This window comes from Artemia sp. Qi Xiang Cuo, chromosome 7, assembly GCF_049724085.1.
Source record: "Artemia sp. Qi Xiang Cuo chromosome 7, ASM4972408v1, whole genome shotgun sequence".
NCBI classification, from domain to species: domain Eukaryota; kingdom Metazoa; phylum Arthropoda; class Branchiopoda; order Anostraca; family Artemiidae; genus Artemia; species Artemia sp. Qi Xiang Cuo.
In genome coordinates, this window is record NC_142800.1 from 70605352 (window position 1) to 70630128 (window position 24777).

The 24777-nt window shown below is 34.8% G+C and overlaps 1 protein-coding gene across 1 annotated transcript in view; it reads right to left on the reverse strand.

Moving 5' to 3' along the window:
- Positions 1-24777, reverse strand: part of Polr1C (RNA polymerase I and III subunit C) — a 137583-nt gene that overhangs the window by 81392 nt on the left and 31414 nt on the right. Inside the window, exons 4-6 of the mRNA XM_089091688.1 lie at positions 20298-20430; positions 18322-18396; positions 3149-3373 (exon numbers count right to left, since the gene is read on the reverse strand). Coding sequence (XP_088947814.1) covers positions 3149-3373; positions 18322-18396; positions 20298-20430 — 433 coding nt within the window. The remainder of the gene's footprint in view (positions 1-3148; positions 3374-18321; positions 18397-20297; positions 20431-24777) is intronic.

The window sequence follows — 24777 nt, forward strand, 5'->3', positions numbered from 1 at the left end:
CAAACCGGGTAACCCCCCCCCCTCCCTGAATACGGCCTTGTAAGATTCTCTGATATTATATACAGCCAATTATTCCAAAATTGATATCATCATCCTTTGTTGTTCATCCTTTGTTTGTTGCATCCTTTGTTTAAAACTTTCTTGCTCAATCTAAGATGCTGAGCTTTAACATATATGCGCACAATAGTTTAATCACTTAGTGAAACAAAATATGAGCCTCTGATATTATCTACAGCCAATGTTTCTAAAATTAATATCATCATCCTAAGTCAATTTTCCTAAATATGAGTCTAAGAATTTTCTTTTTATGGCTATAGAAAGGGGGTTCCATCGTCTTTTTTCGCTGAGTCCGACTTTAGTCCGCCTTCTCACGACGAGCCATATGAGAGGCAGTAACTACCATTATTTGATAGAGAAAGTCGTGCAACAGCGAACAGATAATTACTAACAATGACGAAAAAAAACGAAACGCATATTTTAGTTTTTCATATTTCCAGTAAAATATAAGCAGTGCTTCTACAATCCTCGAATTTTCCACGGTTTGCCCAAAAGAAAACGAGGTTCTCCGAAATCACTATAAAAAATAACGTTCACGAAATTTAACAGTTTGGATTCCGTATTAACGTTCGTGCATTTACGACCGTAAACTTTTGGGAAGATTTCAGAAACTCCAATTTTCTTTGAGGGAAGTTTGGACACACACCCCAAAACAAATCAGAAATAGTGGGAGCACAAAATATATGTCTTATAACACCATGTATATTGCCACAGCCAAGACTAAAATTTCTAAGATCCGACAAAATGAAGAATGATGCAAAATAATTTTTCTCAATGGTCATGGAGCAACAATAAGAAAAAATAAAGTTCTACAAATTTCTTTCCTCCATTGATGAGTTTCCCTTATTTTACTAAATTCAGAATAGATACCTATTAACCGTTTCATGTCAAAATAAATAGCATTTAATGAAACGTGAAAGCTTTCCTCGCATCCACTTTCACATGGAATAGCTCCATTAAAACCTACAATCTTCACGACAAATATTTCTGCCTCATAAACAAATGTTATGGCTTGTAAAGAGAGATAGGTACAATATATCTTTTTTTTTTAAGAAAACCACACTTTTCGTGCAAAAGGTAAAAATCTTGAGTAAGTCTTTGATTTAAATAAATAAGTAAGTATGCAATAAGAAGTTGGAAATTCGGCTTGCCAAAGAGCCTATTGAATGATAGGCTTAGTAAATCTATAATGTATGCTGCGTTCTGAATAACAGAGAATTAATTGCACCCTTCCCCTAGATATTCAAATTCTTTAACTCCCCCCTCCCACCACTCCAAAAAAAACTTTTTGAAATTCCAACTCAATTTCCTAACCCTAAAGAAAAAACAGCTTACCAAACATAACTTACCTCATAATAGATTACCAAACTATGCTTAAAAATTAGGGCTGGATGACTAAAAACGAACACTTTAATGGGATATCGTCACTTGCCTTTAAGCAATAAAAAAATAAATAGATACTCGCAAACGAGTTGATGCGAATATTCAAAAATCAACTGTCTGATCTGATCACAGTTCATATAATTATCCAGTAAGCTTATCGCAGATCATTTCTGGTCTTCGTTCTCAGTGCGAACAAAAAGCTCCTCCCACTTATTTCTGCATTAGCGAGAATGCGGGTTAGTCTGTTTCCGATTGTTTCCAACAAAGTGCATTATTCGTAATAGCGGGTTTCCACTTGTTTCCGATTAGATCACAGTCTGACTTGTCCACCCATGAAAAGATCTGACTTCGCTTATGTTTATATCTGCAAAAACGTTCTCCGGAGCACTCGCACCCCGGTCCGGGTTTTTATAATGGGTGAGATAGAGAATGATCATACTGGATAATTATATGAACTGTGGATCTGATCTACGCTCTCAGAGGAAACTACCAGCTCAAGAGCATCGCGTCACATTTTTCAGATCTCACCAAAGTTTTAAATTGTGACATAGGATATTTCACAGAAATGAAAATAAGTATAAGGACAATAGGGACATACTACCATGCTGTTTTAAAAACATATTGTCATGCCCACCAAAGGGTAGATTTGACATTGTCATAATATTACAGAAGTAGGAAAAAGCTTTTCGTGGGAACAATTTTTTGTCCAAGGATTTATTCCGATAAACAATAAAAACAAAAGATTTTAGGCAACCTTTGAGCAGAATGCACAGAAAAGTGTTGTGTTGCAATATTATATCGGCTGCCTACTTTCTATGAAGTAACTTGCTTCTAGAATAATAAATAAAAATCTATTAGAGCAATATTTATCACTTTCTAAATAATTTTGAATAAGAAGTGTCTGTCGCATCCAGTCGTTTTGACTCCAATACAGCATCAATTTTCATATTTTTCTTATTTTCACAAAAACAGGGATATTCACCTTGAATAGAAGTCATCTATAGCCGGAAATAATCAAAAATTACAAGCAAACAAGGATTCAAAGGATTTGAAACAAAGATATCCAATCATCCCTTAATACCATAATTATCTCTATAATATACTAAATTATAGGTTTAAGCTAGTGGGTTACACCAAGTCCCTGGAGTCCTTACAACTTCAGTTTTACAAGTGTATCGTAGGAATTCACCCCACTTTCCACTCATTAGCTCTAAAGCGAGATGTAAAACTAATATCTCTTATAAATAAAAGGTATAGCCACCGAGCGAGAAGGTTACACCAAATCCCTGGAGTCCTTACAACTTCAGTTTTACAAGTGGATCGTAGGACTTCGCCACACTTTCCACTCATTAGCTCTAAAGCGAGATGTGAAGCTAATATCTCTTATAATTAAAAGGTATAACCACCGAGCGAGAAGGGCTTCATGCGAGAAGTGCGAAAAGAGTGACAGCCACACTCTTGACTTTCTTATTAGAAGAATTTCCACCCAGTTTTAAAGATGATTTTTCAAAATAATAATATATTCCAAAAGTCTGTGTCTTATAGTACGTTTCAAAGTTAGTAAAATAGCTTATCAGGCCTATCCTAACTCCCCTGAAAATACCCTCCAATAGATATTAAAATTCTTAACGATCCAACAGTTAGCAGAAAGAGTTTGTACAGCCATTGCGGACAGATCAAAAGAAAAAAACAAGAGAAAACTACTTACAGACGGGGGAATGTCGCGCATGGTCACTTCCAGTACTTTTTGTGGCTACTGCAACGGCTGATACTTCATTTCCATCATTCAGTTTGACAATAAGAATATCTTTATACAAAGGTCCACATTCGTCTCTCTCAATAGCCATCTTCTTTTCATTCGCATCAGAAGGATCTACGCCCAATTTTCGCAGGAGTTCATCTGTATAACGGCATTTGAAATCACTTGAGCGTACTATACGAATATAAACAATAAGATTAATTTTATAGATTAAATAAATGTAAATCTAATTCTAACTGTCTAAAAATTATTTTTAATATTCAGGGAATTAGAGATTCCACAATTAGAAGTGCAGCTTCTGCTGCTCATGTTACGTTTGATTACTACAAGCACTGAACGTGTTAATTGAGAAGACATGACTACCATTTCATCGTATAAAAGTTGCTTTTTTAACGTTTCATTTGTTTACATTCAGATTTTACATTAAGGAATTACAGACCTCATAAAAATTTGAAGCACAGTCTCTGGTGTTAGTGCTAAACTCGATTTCGCTATGCACCGAACGTGTTAATTAACAAGACCTGACTATCATTTAATATTGCTGATTTTTTTAATTTAATTTTTTACATATAAATTTTATATTTAGACAGTTACGGATATAATAACATCTGAAATCCCAGTTTCTGCTCCTCGAATTAAGATTGATTCCAGCATGAATCGAACTTGTTAATTAACATGACTTGACTAATCGCCTAAATTTTCATTTTTTTTTTTTCTTTTACATCTGGTTATACATTGGCATTTCGTATTTAAGGATATCACAGAACTTGGAAGCCCAATTTCTGCTCGTTGTGTTGCAGCAAGTGTCGAACGTGTTAATTAATAAAAAAAAAAGGGCAAAGAATAGGGCACTGGACTTTACAGGCCCTACCGATGGTGCTGATCTCCGTTTCTTGGCCTTCTTCAGCCAGTAAGTCCATTAAGAGGGTGGGGGCCTCTGCTTTCACACACCCTTTCTGTTTACTTCCCTGATTTCTCCAAGTGTCCATTTGGAGCTGGGTCAACTGAGCTTAGAAGTAAACTTACAGAGTCACGCCACTGACCCTCGTTCCAAGGCAAATGATTAGCGACACTAGGACTCGAACCCCAATCCCAAACTACATAGCTGTTTCTTAATAAGACCTAATAATATTAATAAGACCTAAATAACATTTGACCATCTAAAAATAGTCTTTATTTAATGTTTTATTCTTTTACAGTCAGATTGTCCGTCACGCGTCAACCCAAAATCAATCCAATCTTTCATCCCTTAATACTATGACTATCTACCTTAGTTCTGCCCAGGGAATGACGTATGGATGGATGATAGATAGACTTATCTATTAACAAATGAAATGACATCATTTTTATACAATCCTAAAAAGGGCTTTTCCCAGATTTGCCTCTCACTCACTTGGACTATCTGCCTTGGCTTTTTCTAAAATTAGCCATGTCTTGATGCCTGTAACTACTTGATTTTAATGTAGGGAATTAGGGATTTTACAAAAATTAAAATCATGGTTGCTACTCATGTTACGTTCGATTCCAGGATGGACTGAACGTGCTAATTGACAAAACTGATTATCATGTACCCATCTATTTTTTTACAATTACTTTTTCCATTCAGGGAATTAGGAATAATACAAAAATTTGGAAGCAGAATTTCTGCCTCTTGCGTTATGTAGGATTGTACGAATATTTTCATATAAAGGTTCACATGGATATCTTAATAGCTACCCCCTTTTCATTTTCGTTAGAAGAACCTCAACCCAAGTTCCGAAAGAGGTCACCTGTGTAACGGCATTTGAAATCTCTCAAGAATACTACCCGAAATAAAAAATAACAATTCTGATTGAAACAAAATTCGTTTCATCAGCATAAAAAAAACAGCAAAATAGCTTTAGTAAAAATTTCTCATATGCAGTCAGTCCTCATTTATCACTAAGCGTTTACGGGTTTCTAGCTGCAATAAGCACGATACAAAGGACAAAATATCAATATATCCAATTCCCAAACCCAAACCGTTACTTTTTTAATCGTTACTAAAACTACAGAAAACCATTTTGAACGAAACTGAGTTATTGCCATAATCTAGCACAAAACGTTACTGCAACATAATTAGTGGAGTCTTTTTTTTTTATTAATAAAAAAAAGTCCTAATGGACCTTGAAACTTCAGTTTAATTTATTTGCAAAAAAAAACATATAAACAGGCCGATTATGCAGTACAATCTTTTTCTTATTCCACAAGTAGATTTCTTTTGCTGGTTGGGTCTATCTGTTCATAGATCACTTGGCTCTTTCTGGTCTCAGGTTCTTAGGATGTTAATATGAAACTTAAGCTAAGCTCTAAATTAATAAATGATGCATCGTCAAATCTTGGGCCATTCCAATTTTGTATCCCTCTTTTCTCGTAATTAGGTTTATTTTCTTGTGTTTTTGAGTCTTTTGATGTTTCTTTTATGATTTTTGTGTCATCGATGATTTCATGTTTTTTGACGATTTTCGTCTCTTTTGATGTTTTTTTTTTTAACTTCACTTATGTAATGATATAGGGGAAAAAATATTACTATTTAGGCTATGAAGTCTCCCAAATTCTCTGCCTGATTTCTTGCTAAAAAAAAAAAAAAAAAAAAAAAAAAAAAAAAAAAGATTTCCGTTTCTGTTTCCGTTTTTGGATACGTAGGCCAGTGACAACAAATTCTAATTCGTTCAATTGATTAAGTGGAAACTTAAAGAACCATATCAAACAGTGAGTGGTAACGAACTGTAAGCAAGGAGCGACCCAGCTCAATGGTAAACGAAACTCTAGATAACAGGATTTTGATAACAATAGATACATCAAAATAAGACTATAATGCTGATTTCAAATATATAACTTTCATCAAGTTTAGTCCTACCCATCAAAAGTTACGCGCCTAAGAAAATTTGGCTGATTTTCGAAAAAAGGGGAAAAGACCCCCTAAAAGTTATGGAACCTTGATAAAATAACACCATCATATTCAGCGTATCAGAGAACCCTACCGTAGAGGTTTCAAGCTCCTATCTACAAAAATGTGAAATTTTGCATTTTTTGCCAGAAGAAAGATCACGGATGCGTGTTTATTTGTTTTTTCGGTTCTTTCTTTTCCAGGGGTGATCGTATCGACCCGGTGGTCCTAGAATATCGTGGGAGGGCTCATTGGAACGGAAATTCAAAGTTCTAGTGGCCTCTTTAAGTGACCAAAAAAATGGCGGGCAACTAGGCCCCCTCCCACGCTCATTTTTTTCCCAAAGTCACCCGATCAAAATTTTGAGATAGCCATTTTTTCAGAATGGTCGAAAATATGATAACTATGTCTTTTAGAATGACTTAATCCCACGAAGGCCCCGGGGGGAGGGCCGAAAGTTATGAACTTTACCCAAAGTTAACATATAGTATTGGTTATTGGGAAGTATACAGACGTTTTCAGGGGGGATTTTTTCTGGTAGTGAGGGGGGAGGATGGGTCGGGGGTTATGTGGGAGGATCTTTCCATGAAGGAAGTTGCCATGGGGGAAGGGACATTGCTATGAAGAAGGCGCCGGATTTCCCAGCATTATTTAAAAAAAAGATAAGAAATTAAATATGAAAAAAACAAGTTTTTCAACTGAAAGTAAGCAGCAACATCGAAACTTAAAACGAACAGAAAATATTACGTATATGATTGGGTTCACCCCCTAGTCAATACCTCGCTCTTTAAGCCAAAGATTTTTTACTACTTTCATAAGAGCTATTTATTCTAAATAACGACCTTTGTGATTAAGGGGTCATTTTTAAAGAATTGGAACAAAATTCGAACTTTAGCTTAAAGAGCGAGGTATTGACTAGGGGGCGAACACCCTAGTATACGTATTAAAAATATATGAATATAGAAGTTCGTTACGTATTTTAATTCGTAAGTTACGTATATTTATTATTAATAAAAACGTTCGTAAATAAAATTAAACATATTTCGAGAAAGCCATTTAACCAAATAAAAGTAAAATTAATATGCAAATTTTGTTTTAATTATTCATGTACGGTGAGCGAAAATCAAAATCTGCATTAATTCAAAAACGTTAAAAAATTAAATAAAAAAAACAAGTTTTTTTTAACTGAAAGTAAGATACGACGTTAAAACTTAAAACGAACAGAAATTATTCCGTATATGAAAGGGGCTGTCCCCTCCTCAACGCCTCGCTCTTTACGCTAAAGTTTTAATTTCTCACAACTCTATTTTTTTTAAACAATGAAAAGCTTTAGCGTAAAGAGCGAGGCGTTGAGGAGGAGACAGCCCCTTTCATATACGGAATAATTTCTGTTCGTTTTAAGTTTTAACGTCGTTCCTTACTTTCAGTTAAAAAAAATTGTTTTTTTTTATTTAATATCTAAAAAAATACAAAAAATCAAGAATCTAATTTTAATGAAAAGACTTCCATGTGCAATTAGGCAGTTTTTGGCAGTACCAGGCACTATAGAAAAAGAAGAAAAAAACGGCGAAATTGGCTAAAAAAAAAACACGTGTTGAAAAACAGCTTAAGAAGCTGTAGCTTTCTTACGAAGGTGTACTTGCCTTTAGAAATCAATATATCGTCTATGTTTGAAGCTTGGCGGACGAAGCGAGTTATCAAATTAAACTAATTAATTTTGTTTTTCACGGTTCCACATGGCAGCACTGAACGAAAATTTAGCGCTGCCTTAAAAAGTTAATAATTTGAAAAGTACTAAGAGAAAAACCTCCGAAAACCGCCGTTTTTGGGTATGAATATAGCTAAGATGAGTCCAGAGGGCAAGAAAAAACTTTGTTTTGATGTCCTTGATACCTTAACACAAAGAGGATCCAACGAAATTACGACGATGCAGCTTGGATACTTTTTGCTTAGTCAAAATGTGTGTTAAGTGCGATGCACCCTATATAGTTAGTTGCCACGTCATATAGTTAATTGTCATAATTACAATCAATTATAAGTGCGGTGCACCCTAGATAGTTAGTTGCCATGTCATATAGTTAGTTGACATGTCATATAGTTAGTTACCATAAGTACAATCAATTATAAGTGCGGTGCACCCTAGATAGTTAGTTGCCATGTCATATAGTTAGTTGCCATGTCATATAGTTAGTTACCATAAGTACAATCAATTATAAGTGCGGTGCACCCTCGATAGTTAGTTGCCATGTCATATAGTTAGTTTACATGTAATATAGTTAGTTACCATAAGTACAATCAATTATAAGTGCGGTGCACCCTAGATAGTTAGTTGCCATGTCATATAGTTAGTTTCCATGTCATATAGTTAGTTACCATAAGTACAATCAATTATAAGTGCGGTGCACCCTAGATAGTTAGTTGCCATGTCATATAGTTAGTTGCCATGTCATATAGTTAGTTACCATAAGTACAATCAATTATAAGTGCGGTGCACCCTAGATAGTTAGTTGCCATGTCATATAGTTAGTTGACATGTCATATAGTTAGTTACCATAAGTACAATCAATTATAAGTGCGGTGCACCCTAGATAGTTAGTTGCCATGTCATATAGTTAGTTGCCATGTCATATAGTTAGTTTCCATGTCATATAGTTAGTTACCATAAGTACAATCAATTATAAGTGCGGTGCACCCTAGATAGTTAGTTGCCATGTCATATAGTTAGTTGCCATGTAATATAGTTAGTTACCATAAGTACAATCATTTATAAGTGCGGTGCACCCTAGATAGTTAGTTGCCATGTCATATAGTTAGTTTCCATGTCATATAGTTAGTTACCATAAGTACAATAAATTATAAGTGCGGTGCACCCTAGATAGTTAGTTGCCATGTCATATAGTTAGTTTCCATGTCATATAGTTAGTTAACATAAGTACAATCAATTATAAGTGCGGTGCACCCTAGATAGTTAGTTGCCATGTCATATAGTTAGTTGCCATGTCATATAGTTAGTTACCATAAGTACAATCAATTATAAGTGCGGTGCACCCTAGATAGTTAGTTGCCATGTCATATAGTTAGTTGACATGTCATATAGTTAGTTACCATAAGTACAATCAATTATAAGTGAGGTGCACCCTATATAGTTAGTTGCCATGTCATATAGTTAGTTTCCATGTCATATAGTTAGTTACCATAAGTACAATCAATTATAAGTGCGGTGCACCCTAGATAGTTAGTTGCCATGTCATATAGTTAGTTGCCATGTCATATAGTTAGTTACCATAAGTACAATCAATTATAAGTGCGGTGCACCCTAGATAGTTAGTTGCCATGTCATATAGTTAGTTGACATGTCATATAGTTAGTTACCATAAGTACAATCAATTATAAGTGCGGTGCACCCTAGATAGTTAGTTGCCATGTCATATAGTGAGTTGCCATGTCATATAGTTAGTTACCATAAGTACAATCAATTATAAGTGCGGTGCACCCTAGATAGTTAGTTGCCATGTCATATAGTTAGTTTCCATGTCATATAGTTAGTTACCATAAGTACAATCAATTATAAGTGCGGTGCACCCTAGATAGTTAGTTGCCATGTCATATAGTTATTTTACATGTCATATAGTTAGTTACCATAAGTACAATCAATTATAATTGCGGTGCACCCTAGATAGTTAGTTGCCATGTCATATAGTTAGTTGCCATGTCATATAGTTAGTTACCATAAGTACAATCAATTATAAGTGCGGTGCACCCTAGATAGTTAGTTGCCATGTCATATAGTTAGTTGACATGTCATATAGTTAGTTACCATAAGTACAATCAATTATAAGTGCGGTGCACCCTAGATAGTTAGTTGCCATGTCATATAGTTAGTTTCCATGTCATATAGTTAGTTACCATAAGTACAATCAATTATAAGTGCGGTGCACCCTAGATAGTTAGTTGCCATGTCATATAGTTAGTTTCCATGTCATATAGTTAGTTACCATAAGTACAATCAATTATAAGTGCGGTGCACCCTAGATAGTTGGTTGCCTTTTCATATTGATTATAAGCCGAGGACCATCTAACATTTATACATCTTCTTGACCAAGACGTAATTTAGGCCCGTCCAAATTTTAACCTAGCAACACATAATTGGAGTTAATCAAACACTATATTAGCACTTAATTATAGACGAAAAGAAATTTAATTTCGGGCTAGTTTCGATAATCCAAACAGGGTGCGTTTTAGGTCAAAATTTACTTGGAAGAACCCTTCAGATTAACACTAGGGAAGGGGGGGGGGGGGTTCCGATCTTGTAAGCAGAAAAGCATTCATTGCGATTCGGAAAGGATAGTTAAGGTCATTGACAGTAAAAAACTGCAGGAAGTCCATAGCCTTAAGTAAAAAATTAAATAAAAACAGTTTTTTTTCAACTGAAAGTAAGGAGCAACTGAAGTAAGGGGGTTCACCCCTCACCAATACCTCGCTCTTTACGCTAAAAATCGGATTTTCTTAATTCTTTAAGATTGACCCATGAATCTCAAAGGCCGTTTAATTAGAATAAATAGCTCTTTTGAAAGTTCTAAAAAACTTTAGCGTAAAGACCGAGGTAATGACGAGGGGGCTAACCCCCTCATATAGGTAATAATTTTTGTTCGTTTTAAGTTTTAATGTTGCTCCTTACTTTCAGTTGAAAAAAACTTTTTATTTTTATTTAATTTCTGATCATTTTTTAATTAATGCTGGGAAATACGGCATCCCCTTTATGGAAAATTCCCTTCCCCCATGAAAAATTCCTCCATAGAAAAATCCTCCCATGTAGCCCCCCACCCCTGGCCCTCACCCCCTACCAAAAAAAATCCCCCTGAGAACGTCTTTATACATCCCAATAACCAATACTATATATAAACAATGGGCAAAACTCATAACTTGCAGCCCTTCCCCCAGGGACTGTGGGGATTAAGTCATCTTCAAAGACATCGTTATTACATTTTTCGACTATGCTGAACAAAATGGATATCTCAAAATTTTGATCGGGTGACTTTGAAAAAGAACTGAGCGTGGGAGGGGGCTTAGTTTCCCCCAATTTTTCTCCAGTTAGAAAGGGCACTAGAACTTTTAATTTCCGTTCGAATGGGTCCTCTCGCGATATTCTAGAACTATGGGTCGACACGATCACCCCTGGAAAAAACAATAAACTCGCATCCGTGATCTTTCTTCTGGCAAAAAAAATCCACATTTTTGCAGATAGGAGCTTGAAACCTCTACAGTAAGGTTGTCTGATTTGCTGAATCTTATGTTGTAATTTTCATTAAGACGCTATGACTTTTAGGGGTCGTTTCCTCCATTTTTTGACAATAAGGCAAATTTTCTCAGGCTCGTAACTTTTGATGGGCAAAATTAAACTTAATGAATTTTATATATTTGAAATGAGCATAAAAATCTTGGTCTTCTGATGTCTCTATTGTTACCAAATTCCGTTTTTTAGAGTTTCGGTTACTATTGAGCCGGGCGGCTCCTCACTTACAGTTCGTTACCACGAACTGTTTGATAAATCAAAAAGCAAGTTTATTCAACCGAATTTAAGCAGCAACATTAAAGCTTAAAACGAGCAGAAATTATTCTGTATATGAGGGGGACTGCCCCTTCTTCAACCCTCGTTCTTTACGCTAAAGTCTTAAAGCTCTTTGAAAATACTTCTCATTCAAAATCAACGGCCCTTGTGTTTGAGTAGTCTTTTCTAAAGAATCAGGAAAATAGGCCAATCCTTAGCGTAAAGAGCGAGGGTTGAGGACGTGGCAGCCCCCCTCATATACAGAAAATTTTTTGTTCGTTTTAAGTTTAAATGTTGCTCCTTAAATTCGGTTGAAAAAACTTGCTTTTTTAAATTAATTTCTGGCTGTTTTGAAAATCATTCCAGGAAATCTCCTCCCCCCCCCCCCAACCCGTGTAGCATTTAAACTTCAAAATTCACCCGGAAACTATCTTCCCCACGGAAAATACCCGCCTCCCCGCAGTAAATTACCCCCAGATTTTCCGTATATTTCCTAATAACAAATCCTATACGTGAACAATAGGGGCAAATTGCGTAACTTACAGTCGTTTCTCCAGGGACTAGGGAGGTTTAGGTCATCACAAAAAACATAGTTATTAGATCTTTCGACTATGCTGAATGAAATATAAATCTTAAGAAATTTCATGGAAATTTTTTGGAGAAAATTGGGGTGGGAGGAGGGTTAGGTGCCCTTTAATCTTTTTGGTCACTTAAAGAGGGCCTAAAACTTTTTATTTCCGTTCAAGTGATCTATCTCCCGATCTTCTAGGGCCATTGCGTGGATACGATCACCCCTGAGAAGACCAAAAAAGACAACAACAAAAAAAACACATCAGTCATCTTTCCTCTGAAAAAAAAAAATACAAAATCCCAAATTTTTGTAAATAGGACCATGTAACGTCTACAGTAGGGTTCTCTGATATCATGAATCTGACGGTGTTATTTTCGTTAAGATCGCGTGACTTTTTGGTTGTATTACCCCCCCCCCTTCCGAAAATACGGCAACTTTTCTCAGGCTCGTGGATTTTGATGAGTAACATTAGACTTAATGAACTTTATATATTTGGAAAAAAAGCCAATTCTTTTGATGCATCTATTGTTATCAAGATTCCACTTTTTAGAGCCAAGTCACTCCTTACCACGAACTGTTTGATTATTTTTGTAAAAGCAATCAATGACATGCTCACTTTTTCACTGAAAAAATTCGAAGATTTCTTTACAAGTAACATGCTGTTCCTAGAACATAAATTTCCCCAAACTAGAACATAAATACCACCTCTATTTGTATGCTTCAACCTACATGGTTGAAGGAGTGAGGAGAATTTTAATACCCAAGATTAAAGTGTTTTCAAAGCACTTTTATTTGAAATCGAATGGTGTTTACCTATTCCCCAAATAGCAAATTTCCGGGTATTTACTAATACTTTATTGATCCTTCCAGCTGTAATACTTGGGAAAGATAAACAAAAAGATCAATTTATTTCGCTTGCAGCAGGTTTCATTAGAATATTAAAAAACTAAGCACATTTTCACAGCGCTGGAAATATTAATTTTTAATAATTCCCTGTATCTACACGTATTAAACAAGATAATACCTGAAGGATGTTAATCATGTCACCTCTTACTTAATCCTGGAGATTTTTATTAGACCAAAGATAAAAACTGGTCCATTCGCAAGCAGGTTCATGAACATAAATCTTGAGAGGGGGGACGATACGGGAACTAAATTAGTCAAAACCCTAAAAATAGGTAAAATCCCCGGTTTATTAGTTAAATCCCCAAGGCCGAGCAGGAGACTTTTCTTAGTTGTGAATGTAACAGTACAAATATAATTCTCTTTAGACGTAGTTGTAATAATTTAATAGAGAATTTAATTTTTATTTCAAAAATAAAGAGATAGTAGCCTTTAACAAATTCAATTCAACAGGATAGTGAGAATAAGTAACAATTATTGAATAAGCAATATCTAACCTATCCTAGGAACTTCCATCGGATCAAAGATTGGAATTGGTCAGTCCACAACGGGTAGGTGGGCCTAATTTTTTTTTTTTTTTTTTGGGGGGGGGAGGGGGGACGGAATGAGAGCTAAATTAGTCCAAACTCTAGGCATATTGCAAGATTTCCTGAACAGAAAAACTTACATTGCAAATATAGGCCTAATTGTGTTTTAAAATAAAGTTGTATTTGTTTAAAAAAGAATTTAATTTCACTTTCAATAATTCAGAAGAACACCCTGTATCTAGTCCTATTCAAGAGGGTAGCGACAAAAGCTAAGGGTTATTAAACATATTAACTCTAACCTATCCAAGGAACTTGCATCGGAACAAACATCGGAATTGGTCGGTCCGGAAATTTTTTCGGGTTTTGACGGAAAGGGGGCTAAATTCGTCAAAACTCTAAAAACAAATAAATTATAGGACAAACTGCCAATCTTATCAGCGGAATCCCCCATGCCCAGTGAAATATTTATGTTAATAAAGAAACTTACGTTAAAAATACAGTTATCATTTTAAAATACGGTTGTATCAATTCAAAAATAATTTAAACGGACTTTCAATGACTAAGAAGTAAACCTGTAACTACTCCAACTCAAAAGGATGGCTACAATTGCTAAGGGTTATTGAACATGTAACCTCTAACCTATCCTAGGAACTTCCATCGGGCCAAAGATCAGAATTGATCATTTCACAACAAGTACATCAGCCTGAGTATTTTAGAGGTTTTGGCAGAACTGGAGTTACATTCGTCAGAACTCTAAAAACAGGCAAATTAAGGGATATATTCCCCGTTTTATCAGCTAAATAGGGCCCGGTGCGAGTTTTTTTTTTTTAAGTGGAAAAATTTATGAGTGTTTTTAAACTTAATACCGGTAAATACCTTTATATTGAATTTAATTTCAGGTTAAATAATTAAAAAAAACAACTGTGTATCTACTCAAGTAAAAAAAAAAAATATTGATTATAACTAAAGCTTGTGGAACACATGTAATCTTGGGCGTAGGGAGGGGGCAGGGTAAGGGCCGCGGGCCCCCCCCCCCCTAGACCTTCAAATTTACATTAGATATGGCTGAAAAAGCAGATGTTAGGAAAAGCAGTTGATAAAAGGCCCTCCATCACACTATCGACTCCCCCCCTCAAGACAATATGCTGCCTACGCCCATGCATGTAATCGCAAATGTATCCCAGGAACTTGGTAAAAGTCCCTGAGTCCTAAGGCCTAGTCCAAACTCCTAGTGAATTGTTCAAAACTCCAATATTCTAAGGCCTAACTCAAAACTCCAAGGGCCAATTCAAAACACCTTATTCATAGACTGTAACTAAAACTCCTAGATACCTGTTTAAAATTTTAGCTCTTCTTGGGCCAAATAACTTTTCTTTACGTTTGTAATAGTGCTTTAGTCTTAATAAAATGATTGATAAATGATTGAAGTGGCTAAAGGCCTATTCACAATGAAATTTGCCAATATCAAAATTCAACCCGTTCTGAAACCTGGTATTAGCTAATGTTGGTGATCGATTTTTAACAATTACCATGGACAACTTAAACCCTGAAGTAAAAAACGCTGACGCGGATGCTTTCCTCTATATGGATAAGCTTCGAGTATTAGCCAATCAGAAATTTCCATGACCAATTCTGAATGACTCGATGTATCCTGTAGTGGCGCAGTGGGCTTGATCTCAGCTTGGTACCCAGAGTTTGAACTCAGATGTAGCAGCACACAGCAGAGCTCAGAATTTTATGCCCATGATGAAATTATGCGAAAGCGTCTCCACATTAATCCAAACAAGAAGAAGAAGAATAATGACTCTACCTTAGCTAAAATCAAATAGATTATACTTAAGTTTTGACTTGATCCAATTCGGTACACTAGCTAAGTGTCTACGGTGAACGGGTTTGGTTTCAACTAAAACTTCATGATTTTTGAGCGTTTTTAAGTGTTTTTCATACATGCTCCGGGAAGGGAAGAAATGGATCAGTGTGTTTGATGTAATATTACAAGGTGCTCGATGCTTGAAGACTAAATTTGGTCGGCTAAAACTTCATGATTTTCGAGCGTTTTAACGCGTTTTTCATACATATTCCAGGAAGGGGAGGAATGGATCAGTGTGTTTGATGTAATATTGCAAAGTGCTCGATGCTTGAAGACTAAATTTGGTCGGCTAAAACTTCATGATTTTCGAGCGTTTTTACGTGTTTTTCATACATGCTCCGGGAAGGGGAGGAATGGATCAGTGTGTTGGATGTAATATTACAAGGTACTCGATGCTTGAAGACAAAACTTGTTAGGCCAAAACTTCATGATTTACGAGCGTTTTTATGTGTTTTTCATACATGTTCCGGAAGGGAAGGAAGGGATCTAAAATTGCGATACAACATGTATAGTAAAGTTTAGAATAGCGGCTCTCCAGAAAACAGAGGTAATTTAGATTGCTTGTTTTATATTCTTATTTATGGTCAAAGTTGCATTTGTAACAATTCTCCCCCCCCCCCCACCCTATGGCGGTCCCATATATAGCTTTAGGATATATATCAAACTAAAAAAAAACACTAAACGGATGAAATTCTTACTTTATCATTCAGATTTTTAACTCATTTAAAATAGTTTTTTTTTTTTTTTTATAAGATATTCAGCATAGTCACTCAGACAAAACTGGATATCTTGAGTATAAACAGCAGATACCCGTTATACAACGGATATGTCATGGAAACAAGAACAAAGAAATATATAATTAGGGCTATATATGAGTCTATCAGGGGGGGGGGATGTATTTCCGGGGTAACAACTACTATGATAAAAAGGAGCATAAACTAAGAAATCTAATGCTACTACTTTTATTTTATTCTGGAGATGTTTTCTTCTGGAGAGCCGCTATTCTACGTCTTTACGCAATGTATCGTAAAATAATTTCAAGAAAATGGCTTCTTCTACACTTTTGTTACTTCTATTTGAATTGAAGCATGTATTTTACAATACATGCTTCTTTTATTTACTTTTAGCAATTATTTACTTTTTACAATTATTTACAGTTATTTACAATTACAATTTACAAATACATTTACAGTTATTACAATTATATACAATTATTTACAGTTATTTTCTTTTAGCAATTATTATCAAAAAAGGGTGGAAGGTTAAGTCAACTTGTTAGGTTGGTTCTCAGTCTTCACTCTTAAAATGGGTTTTTGGAGGCATATACAAAGAGACAATTCTCAATGTCATTTATTCTAGAAAGCCGCTTATAGCTTAAGAACTAACATTTTTGAACCCTTGTGTACAAGAAGTCGCAGTAACTACGAAATAAAATAAAAAATATCGGAATAATAACCAACTATTAAGCGAATTTTAATATTAAACTAAGTTTCACAGTGGTCCACTTTCATGCCTTGTCCGAAAAATACATACCGTAAAATGGGCAATTGTCCTTGTATGACAGCTTTCTGATTTTAGTTGACAGCCAAATTTTAGTTATCAAAAAGAATATTGAGAGCAATTGAGCCTCTTAACAATTCTGTGATTCATTGCGTCCACGCATGTGCGTTTTATAACGTTGACGCTGACGGGCAAATTGCAAAAAATGAAATCTTTAATTGTGTTATTTTAGTTATTTAGTTATTTTAGTTTCGTTATTTTTATTTAGTATAGTTATTTCATACTTTTTAGTCATTTCTTTATTTAGTTATTTTATTAGTTAGTTATTTTAGCTTATTTTATTCAGTTATTTAGTTTAGTTATTTTAGTTATTTGTGTTATTTTAGTTTTGTTTTTGTTTTAGTCTTCAAACTTCCATTATCAAAAGAGATCGAATAAGTGGGAGTAACCGTTACACTAGGTCTAAAGCATGAACATAATAAAATGGGCGATTGTCCATCTCTATCATAATTTTTCTCAGTTCAATTGAATTGAATTCAACAGTTCAATCTAAAGACTTTCTTGAATTTCTATTTGTATCATCAACAATCGTCTTCAGTAGATATAAAACCACACTGAAGTAGGAAGAATTACAACATTGTGGAATAAAAACTTATATAATTAGAGACAGATGGATTTTAGGATGTAACTTACCACATGGTTATTAGCATTCAGTTTCTAGTTATCAGAGGAGATTAATTGAGCACCAGTAACTTTTATGTCTTGTACAAAAATCTAGTCTTGTGACTATTGGACTAAGTTCTCCAATCCTGATTATAGACATTAATCCTACAATTATAGAAATTTTAACATTAGTCAAGCTGTTTTTAAGGATTGGCTTATATAGTAGATCTGCTCAAAATCTATTTTAATGTCACTTATAATACCAAATTTTATATTTATATTATCTGCCATCTATATTATCTATATTACCAATATTTTACCTGAGGATCCTACAATTATGGAAATTTTAACATTAGTCAAGCTGTTTTTAAGGATTGGCTTATACAGTTGATCGGCTCAAAATCTATTTTAATGTCACTTACATTACCAAATTTTATATTTATATTATCTATATTACCAATATTTTACCTGAGGATCCTACAATTATAGAAATTTTAGCATTAGTCAAGCTGTTTTTAAGGATTGACTTATATAGTAGATCTGCTCAGAATCTATTTTAATGTCACTTATATTACCAAATTTTATATATATATTATCTGCCATCTATATTATCTATATTACCAATATTTTACCTGGGGATTCACTTCTTTTTTTGCATCGAACTTTCAACTCATAGGTAACTGAATTCTCGTCAGTATATTCGTCTCCTGAAAAACATTATGAATTAAAATCGTTTATAACTCAAGAAACTATCTTAGAGAAGTGTTTTTTTGTCTACGTCAGTGGCGTCTTGACTTTTTTTTATTATCTAGGTTTCCCGATCAACGAACCTATTAACTTGCATTCAATAATTTTTAAATTATTTATTTAAATAATTTTATACATAAGATAAACATTTAACTGAAAAAAATGACTCAAAATATAATATTCTATACATAATGAAAACCAAAAAGGACAGCCATTTTTCAGTTTTCAAGCTCGAATACAAGGCTGTGAATAATTCTCGTAAGGTAGTTGAACTAGATTCATTAAATCTAAGTGAATGAGCTGAGAATTTTATCGAGGATGGTAAGTAACTTTTGCAAGGGTATAAGACTGTAAAAAGAGTTGAGGAAATAACCCAAATATTAACTTAAAGAAAGCTAAATAATATTTCTGAATAATATTTCTTGAATAATTTCAACCACTTTGGAGATGGTAAAAGAAAGTAACTGTTAATACAGAAAAACGACTAAAGTAACAGTATATGCTATAAATTCTTATTCTGACGAGTTTCCCCATACGAATACAATACTTAAAATATAAAGTAATTAAATTTTAACTTACGTTTTAGCGCGAAGTGGTATCGCAATAACAAAATAACTATGGCAAAAAGCAAGTTCTTTGCAAGGAATTATAACTTAGAGTTACACTCTAGAATTACACTCTATTTGACGAAAAACTAGACGCTTTCAGAAGCAATAAAGAAAAAGCTGTTTTCACTATAATTAGCAGTCATACAATGAAATTAAAGGTACATGAAAGGTACTTCCTTGCATATATGTCACCATTTGGGATTCCCTGCGCAGAAGTTCGCTAATGCCGCCTTTTACAAAATAGCAGAACCTATTCAGTGTCATTTATTACGGGAGAAGAGTGCCTAGATGGGATATAAATCACCAGAATTTTTCAATTTATATTGTTTGTTTCCTTGAACTTTCGGAGTGTGAGCTGACCCTGCAATTTCTCAACTGCGGTAAAGCGGTACGGAATCAGCATCACATTGCATTTTTGCAGCTATCCAGTCTCCGTGAATATAAGGCTACGCATTCTTTTTACAGCCCGGCGTGGAATAAACTTATCACTCTACATTTCAAGTGTTCTGCATTACTGTAAGTAGCGTCAAATTGGGGAGGGCTTTGCATTTCAGAGTTTGAACCTGCACTTTCCGAAGTTATTCTAACCAGAATCAGGCTACCAGGTACCTATGATCGATGGCCTACCACAGAAACAGAATAGTTTTAAGAGCAGCACATTGTTTTGACAGTAGCAGCAGAGGAATCCAAAGACGTACCAATAGAAATGTTTTACATAATTTAGCTTTTATTTTGTACTGTTATGAATATGTATTATATTGTTGCTGTTACATATAAAGGTCGCAATTAAGAATTTACGAAATAAAGAGAGGTACTGAGTTTTTTGCCAGTTTTTTCTTCAAATTGAAACAAGAAAAATGACGCAAGGTCAGTATAGAGTGATTTTAATATAATGCCTGTAGCTGAATTGCGTGATTTTGATACATTAGTTTTTATGTACAAGCATTGTAAGGGGCGCCCCCAGGCTGTTTCAAAGAAGTATTTTGTAAGAGGTCTAATGTTCATTATCATGGTAGCCGAACAAAAGGAGTTATTGAGCAATATAGATGTATATATACCAATTACTACTACTGGGGGTAATTAGCCCTTTTAACCTAATGGCCACCCCCTACTGTCTAACGTAAAGTAAACATACCTCTGCAAATACATCCAATTGATAAAGACCTATTAGATTAAAACCGTTGTTGTGAAGTTTAAAAAAAAACTGTGAGGAGACTTTTAACTGTGGCAAAGACATTATTAAAGCGATCTACCTTCCTTATGGACAGTGAACAAACGCGCCGGCGCTTTGAATGGAACAAGTCCCATACGATGAGCAAGGATTTCGTCTTGCATAACTGACGTATTTCTATACATGTTAACACAGGATATTGCCATTGTCGGTACCTGAAATACACATTTCTAATTTAGATTTTAGGATTTAAAGAAGAAATGGCTTGAAAACACAATGAACAACGTGCCCACTACTAAAGTGAGAGTATGGCGAATTACTTGTGTACCTTTCTACGATTTTGGGACTGTGTTCACTGTTTTTCAGGGAGAGGGGTGGAGTGGGGGTTTCTGTTGGAAATGAATCTACTTATTTCCATGAATGTGTATGGTGTTCCTTCGGAGGAGGCGTGGGATATCTAGTTGTCTTTATTTTAGTACCTTTTTAGTTAGAAATAATCTAAAGAAAAAACTATTTAAAATAACCATCAAATTTTTGGGCCGCGTAAAGGATTGTAACACGGATTACCGTCAAGGATTTTTGGACTAAAGGAGAGGAATTAAAATAAAAATACAAAAAACTATTTAAATAAGAGACGATTTGAAGACAAAGATAACATGCCAATTGATTGGCAGAAACTCATCAATATTATCTTTAAGAAAAATTACTTATTTTAGAACTTGTATCCAGTATATTTTGGAAGAAGGAGGTGGGGGCCTTCAGACAGTTTTATTTGGAAATGATGTAAAAAAGAAATGATCTAAAAAAACAACATCAATGAATCAAGTGGTGTGGCAAAACTAATGGGATTTTATCTCTAAACGGTTTCTTTAAACTTACATGGCAAATGTTTGTCAAAATATTGCCTAATTGACTGCTGAGGCATAAACACTTGTGATAAAAACGAAGTTTGTTTTGTTAGTAATAAAAATACTAGTAATGTACACACTTTCTCACACCTATAAAAAAATCTATATTCTAACAAGCCCAAGCAATGGTACAGAAAAATTAAATAAACAAGTAGAAAAAGTTCTTGCGAAGTTGATTTTCATTTCGCTGAGCCAACTAGTACGACTGTGAACAAATTAAACTTGTAGCTTGCTTGTATCAGGCCAAGTCTCCCCCCTTTCACTGGCTGAAGTCCAACTATTCCCTCTAATAATTCCTTCTTCTTTATTTCTCCCTCTGATCTTATAAATAAAATCCTAAAGCTTAGACAATCAAGTATTTGTCCCTTAGACATCCCAGTTGACTTAATTAAAGCCTTTTCAGACAAAATTGCTGACCCTTTATCAATTATTTTCAACCACATCACAAAATTTGGTAAATTCCCAAGTTGTTGGAAACAAGGTTTTATAACACCTGCCCCTACGAAATGTGCCAGTCTGACTTTCTCCTACATTCGCCCCATTGCGCTCACTTCTGTTTTTTCCAAACTTTATGAAGGTTTCCTCTGTGACTGGCTTAAGGCGAAAATTTGTCCGCGTATTGACACCCAGCAGTTTGGTAACTTTAACAAAACTTCCACCACCCATTACCTTGTGTACTTAATGCATACCATCGTAAGTAACCTTGATAAACCAAATGTCTGGCTGAACCTTGTCTTAGTTGATTTCCAAAAAGCTTTTGACCTGATTGACCACACCACCCTAATTCGTTCACAACTTGTTAACTTTAAACTTGATCCTCTGTTAGTAAATATTGTTATATCGTTTCTTTCAAATAGATCACAAGTTATTAAATACAAAAATATTTTCTCTAACCCCGTCCATATATATTGTGGAATTCCTCAAGGAACCTTATTGAGACCACTTTTATTTCTAGTCATGATTAAATATATTGGTAAGGACTTCCCTCAAAGGTCGAAATACGTGGATGACTTGATGATCCTCGTAGTATGTCACAGGAACATTACAAGAGACCCCCTTGAAATTCTATTCCACATTTCGGATGAAGATAAGAACCTAAATATGAAAGTAAACTCCATTAAATCAAATATAATGACGATAAATTTCTTGAAATCTATTCCCGCCTTCCTTGACCCTATCCCCCCAGATATTTCTGTGTCTTCCTTTAAATTACTTGGGGTTACAATTTCCTCTAAATTAAAGTGGGATATCCACGTGAAAGATGAACGTAGAACTAATGCGTCCATGTCTCTCCTTAAGCTCTTGAATAAATTTAACATCCCCCCATCCCATTCTTTAAGGATTTATACTTCCTTTGTCCGCCCACATCTTGAATATGCTTGTCCAGTTTGGCATCCTGACATCTCCCGTGATGAATCAGATAAAATTGAATCTATTCAAAAAAGAGCCCTAAGAATAATTTTTAAAGAAATTTTGGTACCATATTCACTCCTTCTAAAAAAGGCCAAGCTGGAAACTCTTGATCACAGGAGAGGAACGCTGTGCCTCCGTTGTTCAAAAAATGCAATAATAAACCCTCGCACGGAAAACATTTTCCCCAAAAGACACTCCCCATCCAGACACCGCTTGCCACGTACTGTATCTGAACCCATCCCTATCTTGTCTCCCATCCGTTGTTTAACCTCCAGATATGAAAAAACCTTTGTCCCCTTCATTACTGATCAAATAAACCACTAGTTTTTTTTTTTTTTTTTTTTTTTTTTTTTTTTTTTTTTACTGGTGATGCTGGTGTCCGTTTGGCTCTTCCGTTCCCTCCCCTTTTTATATACTCTCTTTTAAACCTTTTTAACATTATTTTTATCTCAATTTTTTTTTGGTTTTGTTTTAATTTGTGCCTTTTTAACTTTCTTACATTTGACACTTTTTGTTTTTTAGACTAATGAATGGCTTTGCCTTTCTGATATTGTTGCTTTTGGCATTGTTTAGCCAGTTTTTTAGTTGTTGTGCTATTTCTATGTCTTTTTTTATTATATGACCCCGAAATAAGAATTCGGCCCTTTGGGGCTTGTGATAGTCATTTTTTGAAATAAATATCTTATTTTTACCTTTCTTGAATGGTATGATGCAAATTTAGATTTTTTCAACGTGTCATCGTATTCTAAATCGTACCGAGAAACGATGTGGGGAGCCCGGGAGCTCCCCTCATATATAGTACCGGTAGCCTAGCAGCTTCACCGCCAGGCCCCGGCACTAGGCACGCGGCAGCCTTCTATATAGTGATTTTTCAAGGTTTTTTGAATTGTTGTAATCCCTTGTCAAAATATATACAAATATATACTGTGTGTGAAATATATACTGCGTAATCAATATTGCAATACAGGCGTCTATATATGGATTCTTTATATGGATTCTCATTGTTGCTTGTCTTCTAACCGCAGACAATTTGCTGTCTTTTCATACTGTAGTCTATAAAAAAATATTTGATTATTAAAGCATGTCTAATTTCCAACAATGATTTCTACTAAAAGATCCGGCATGGACCTCAAAACACATCCAGCATGGACCTTAGTTCGCTCTGAAGTGCGAATTCAGGTAATTAATGTAAAACTTTTGGTTTAATTTTTCAAGGTTTTTGAATTGTTGCAATCCCTTGTTAAAATATATACAAATATTTTTGCGATTCCCAATTTTTTGCTCTTTTCTCAATTAAATATTTTTTCATACTGCAGTCTTTTCAAAGCTATTTCATTATTACAGAATGTTCGATTTCTGACAACGATTTCTACTATGCTTCAAACTTCTGATTTTATTTTCTAAGGCTTTTGAAAAGCTGTAATCCCTTGTTAAAATATATACAAATATTTTTGCAATTACCAATTTTTTTTCTCTTTCCGCAATTCAATGTCTTTTCATACGGCAGTTTAATCAAAGCTATTTGATTATTATTATTATTATTATTTATTGGAAAACCCGTCATACAAAAAAGGAAAAGACGGAGCAATAAGCAAAAAAAAACAAAAAAAAGCAATACACATAAACTTAGGAGTTATACATGTGGTTTGTAGTGACGAACGCTGGAGCTAAGATCTAAATCAGCACTTAGAACAAATGTTTGTACACAAAACGAGAAAGAAAACACAATTATACACTGCTCTGTAGGTACGCGACATGTTTCTTTTCTTTTTTTTTTAGGCTCCTATATACTGAACAAACATAAATAATATGAACATCATTGCATCAAGCTGTAATTGGTAAAAACCAATTGGTAGAACCAATGGGAAGACCGAGGTAGGTGATATGATCTACTGGCTTAATCCTACTATTTCCGAGAGGAATATCCCTAGGTGACGCTTGCTTCCAATTGAAGAATACAACTTCGGACTTTTCAGCATTGAACTGAAGACCTAGTTTCGCATACTCAGATTTTAGCGTTGCGAAAGTCTCGCTTATGCGCTGGATAGTGCGGCTCACATTCAGAATGTCGTCTGCATAAAATACGAGAGATAAATCAAGACCGGCAAAGATGAATGATGTGGGAACAGCTGACTGTGCATCGAGAACTACATTATTGAAGAGTGAAGGGGAAGAAACAGCACCTTGACGGGTACCTTTTTCAACATTGACAAAAATATTAGGGGTTGGTGCATAGACTTG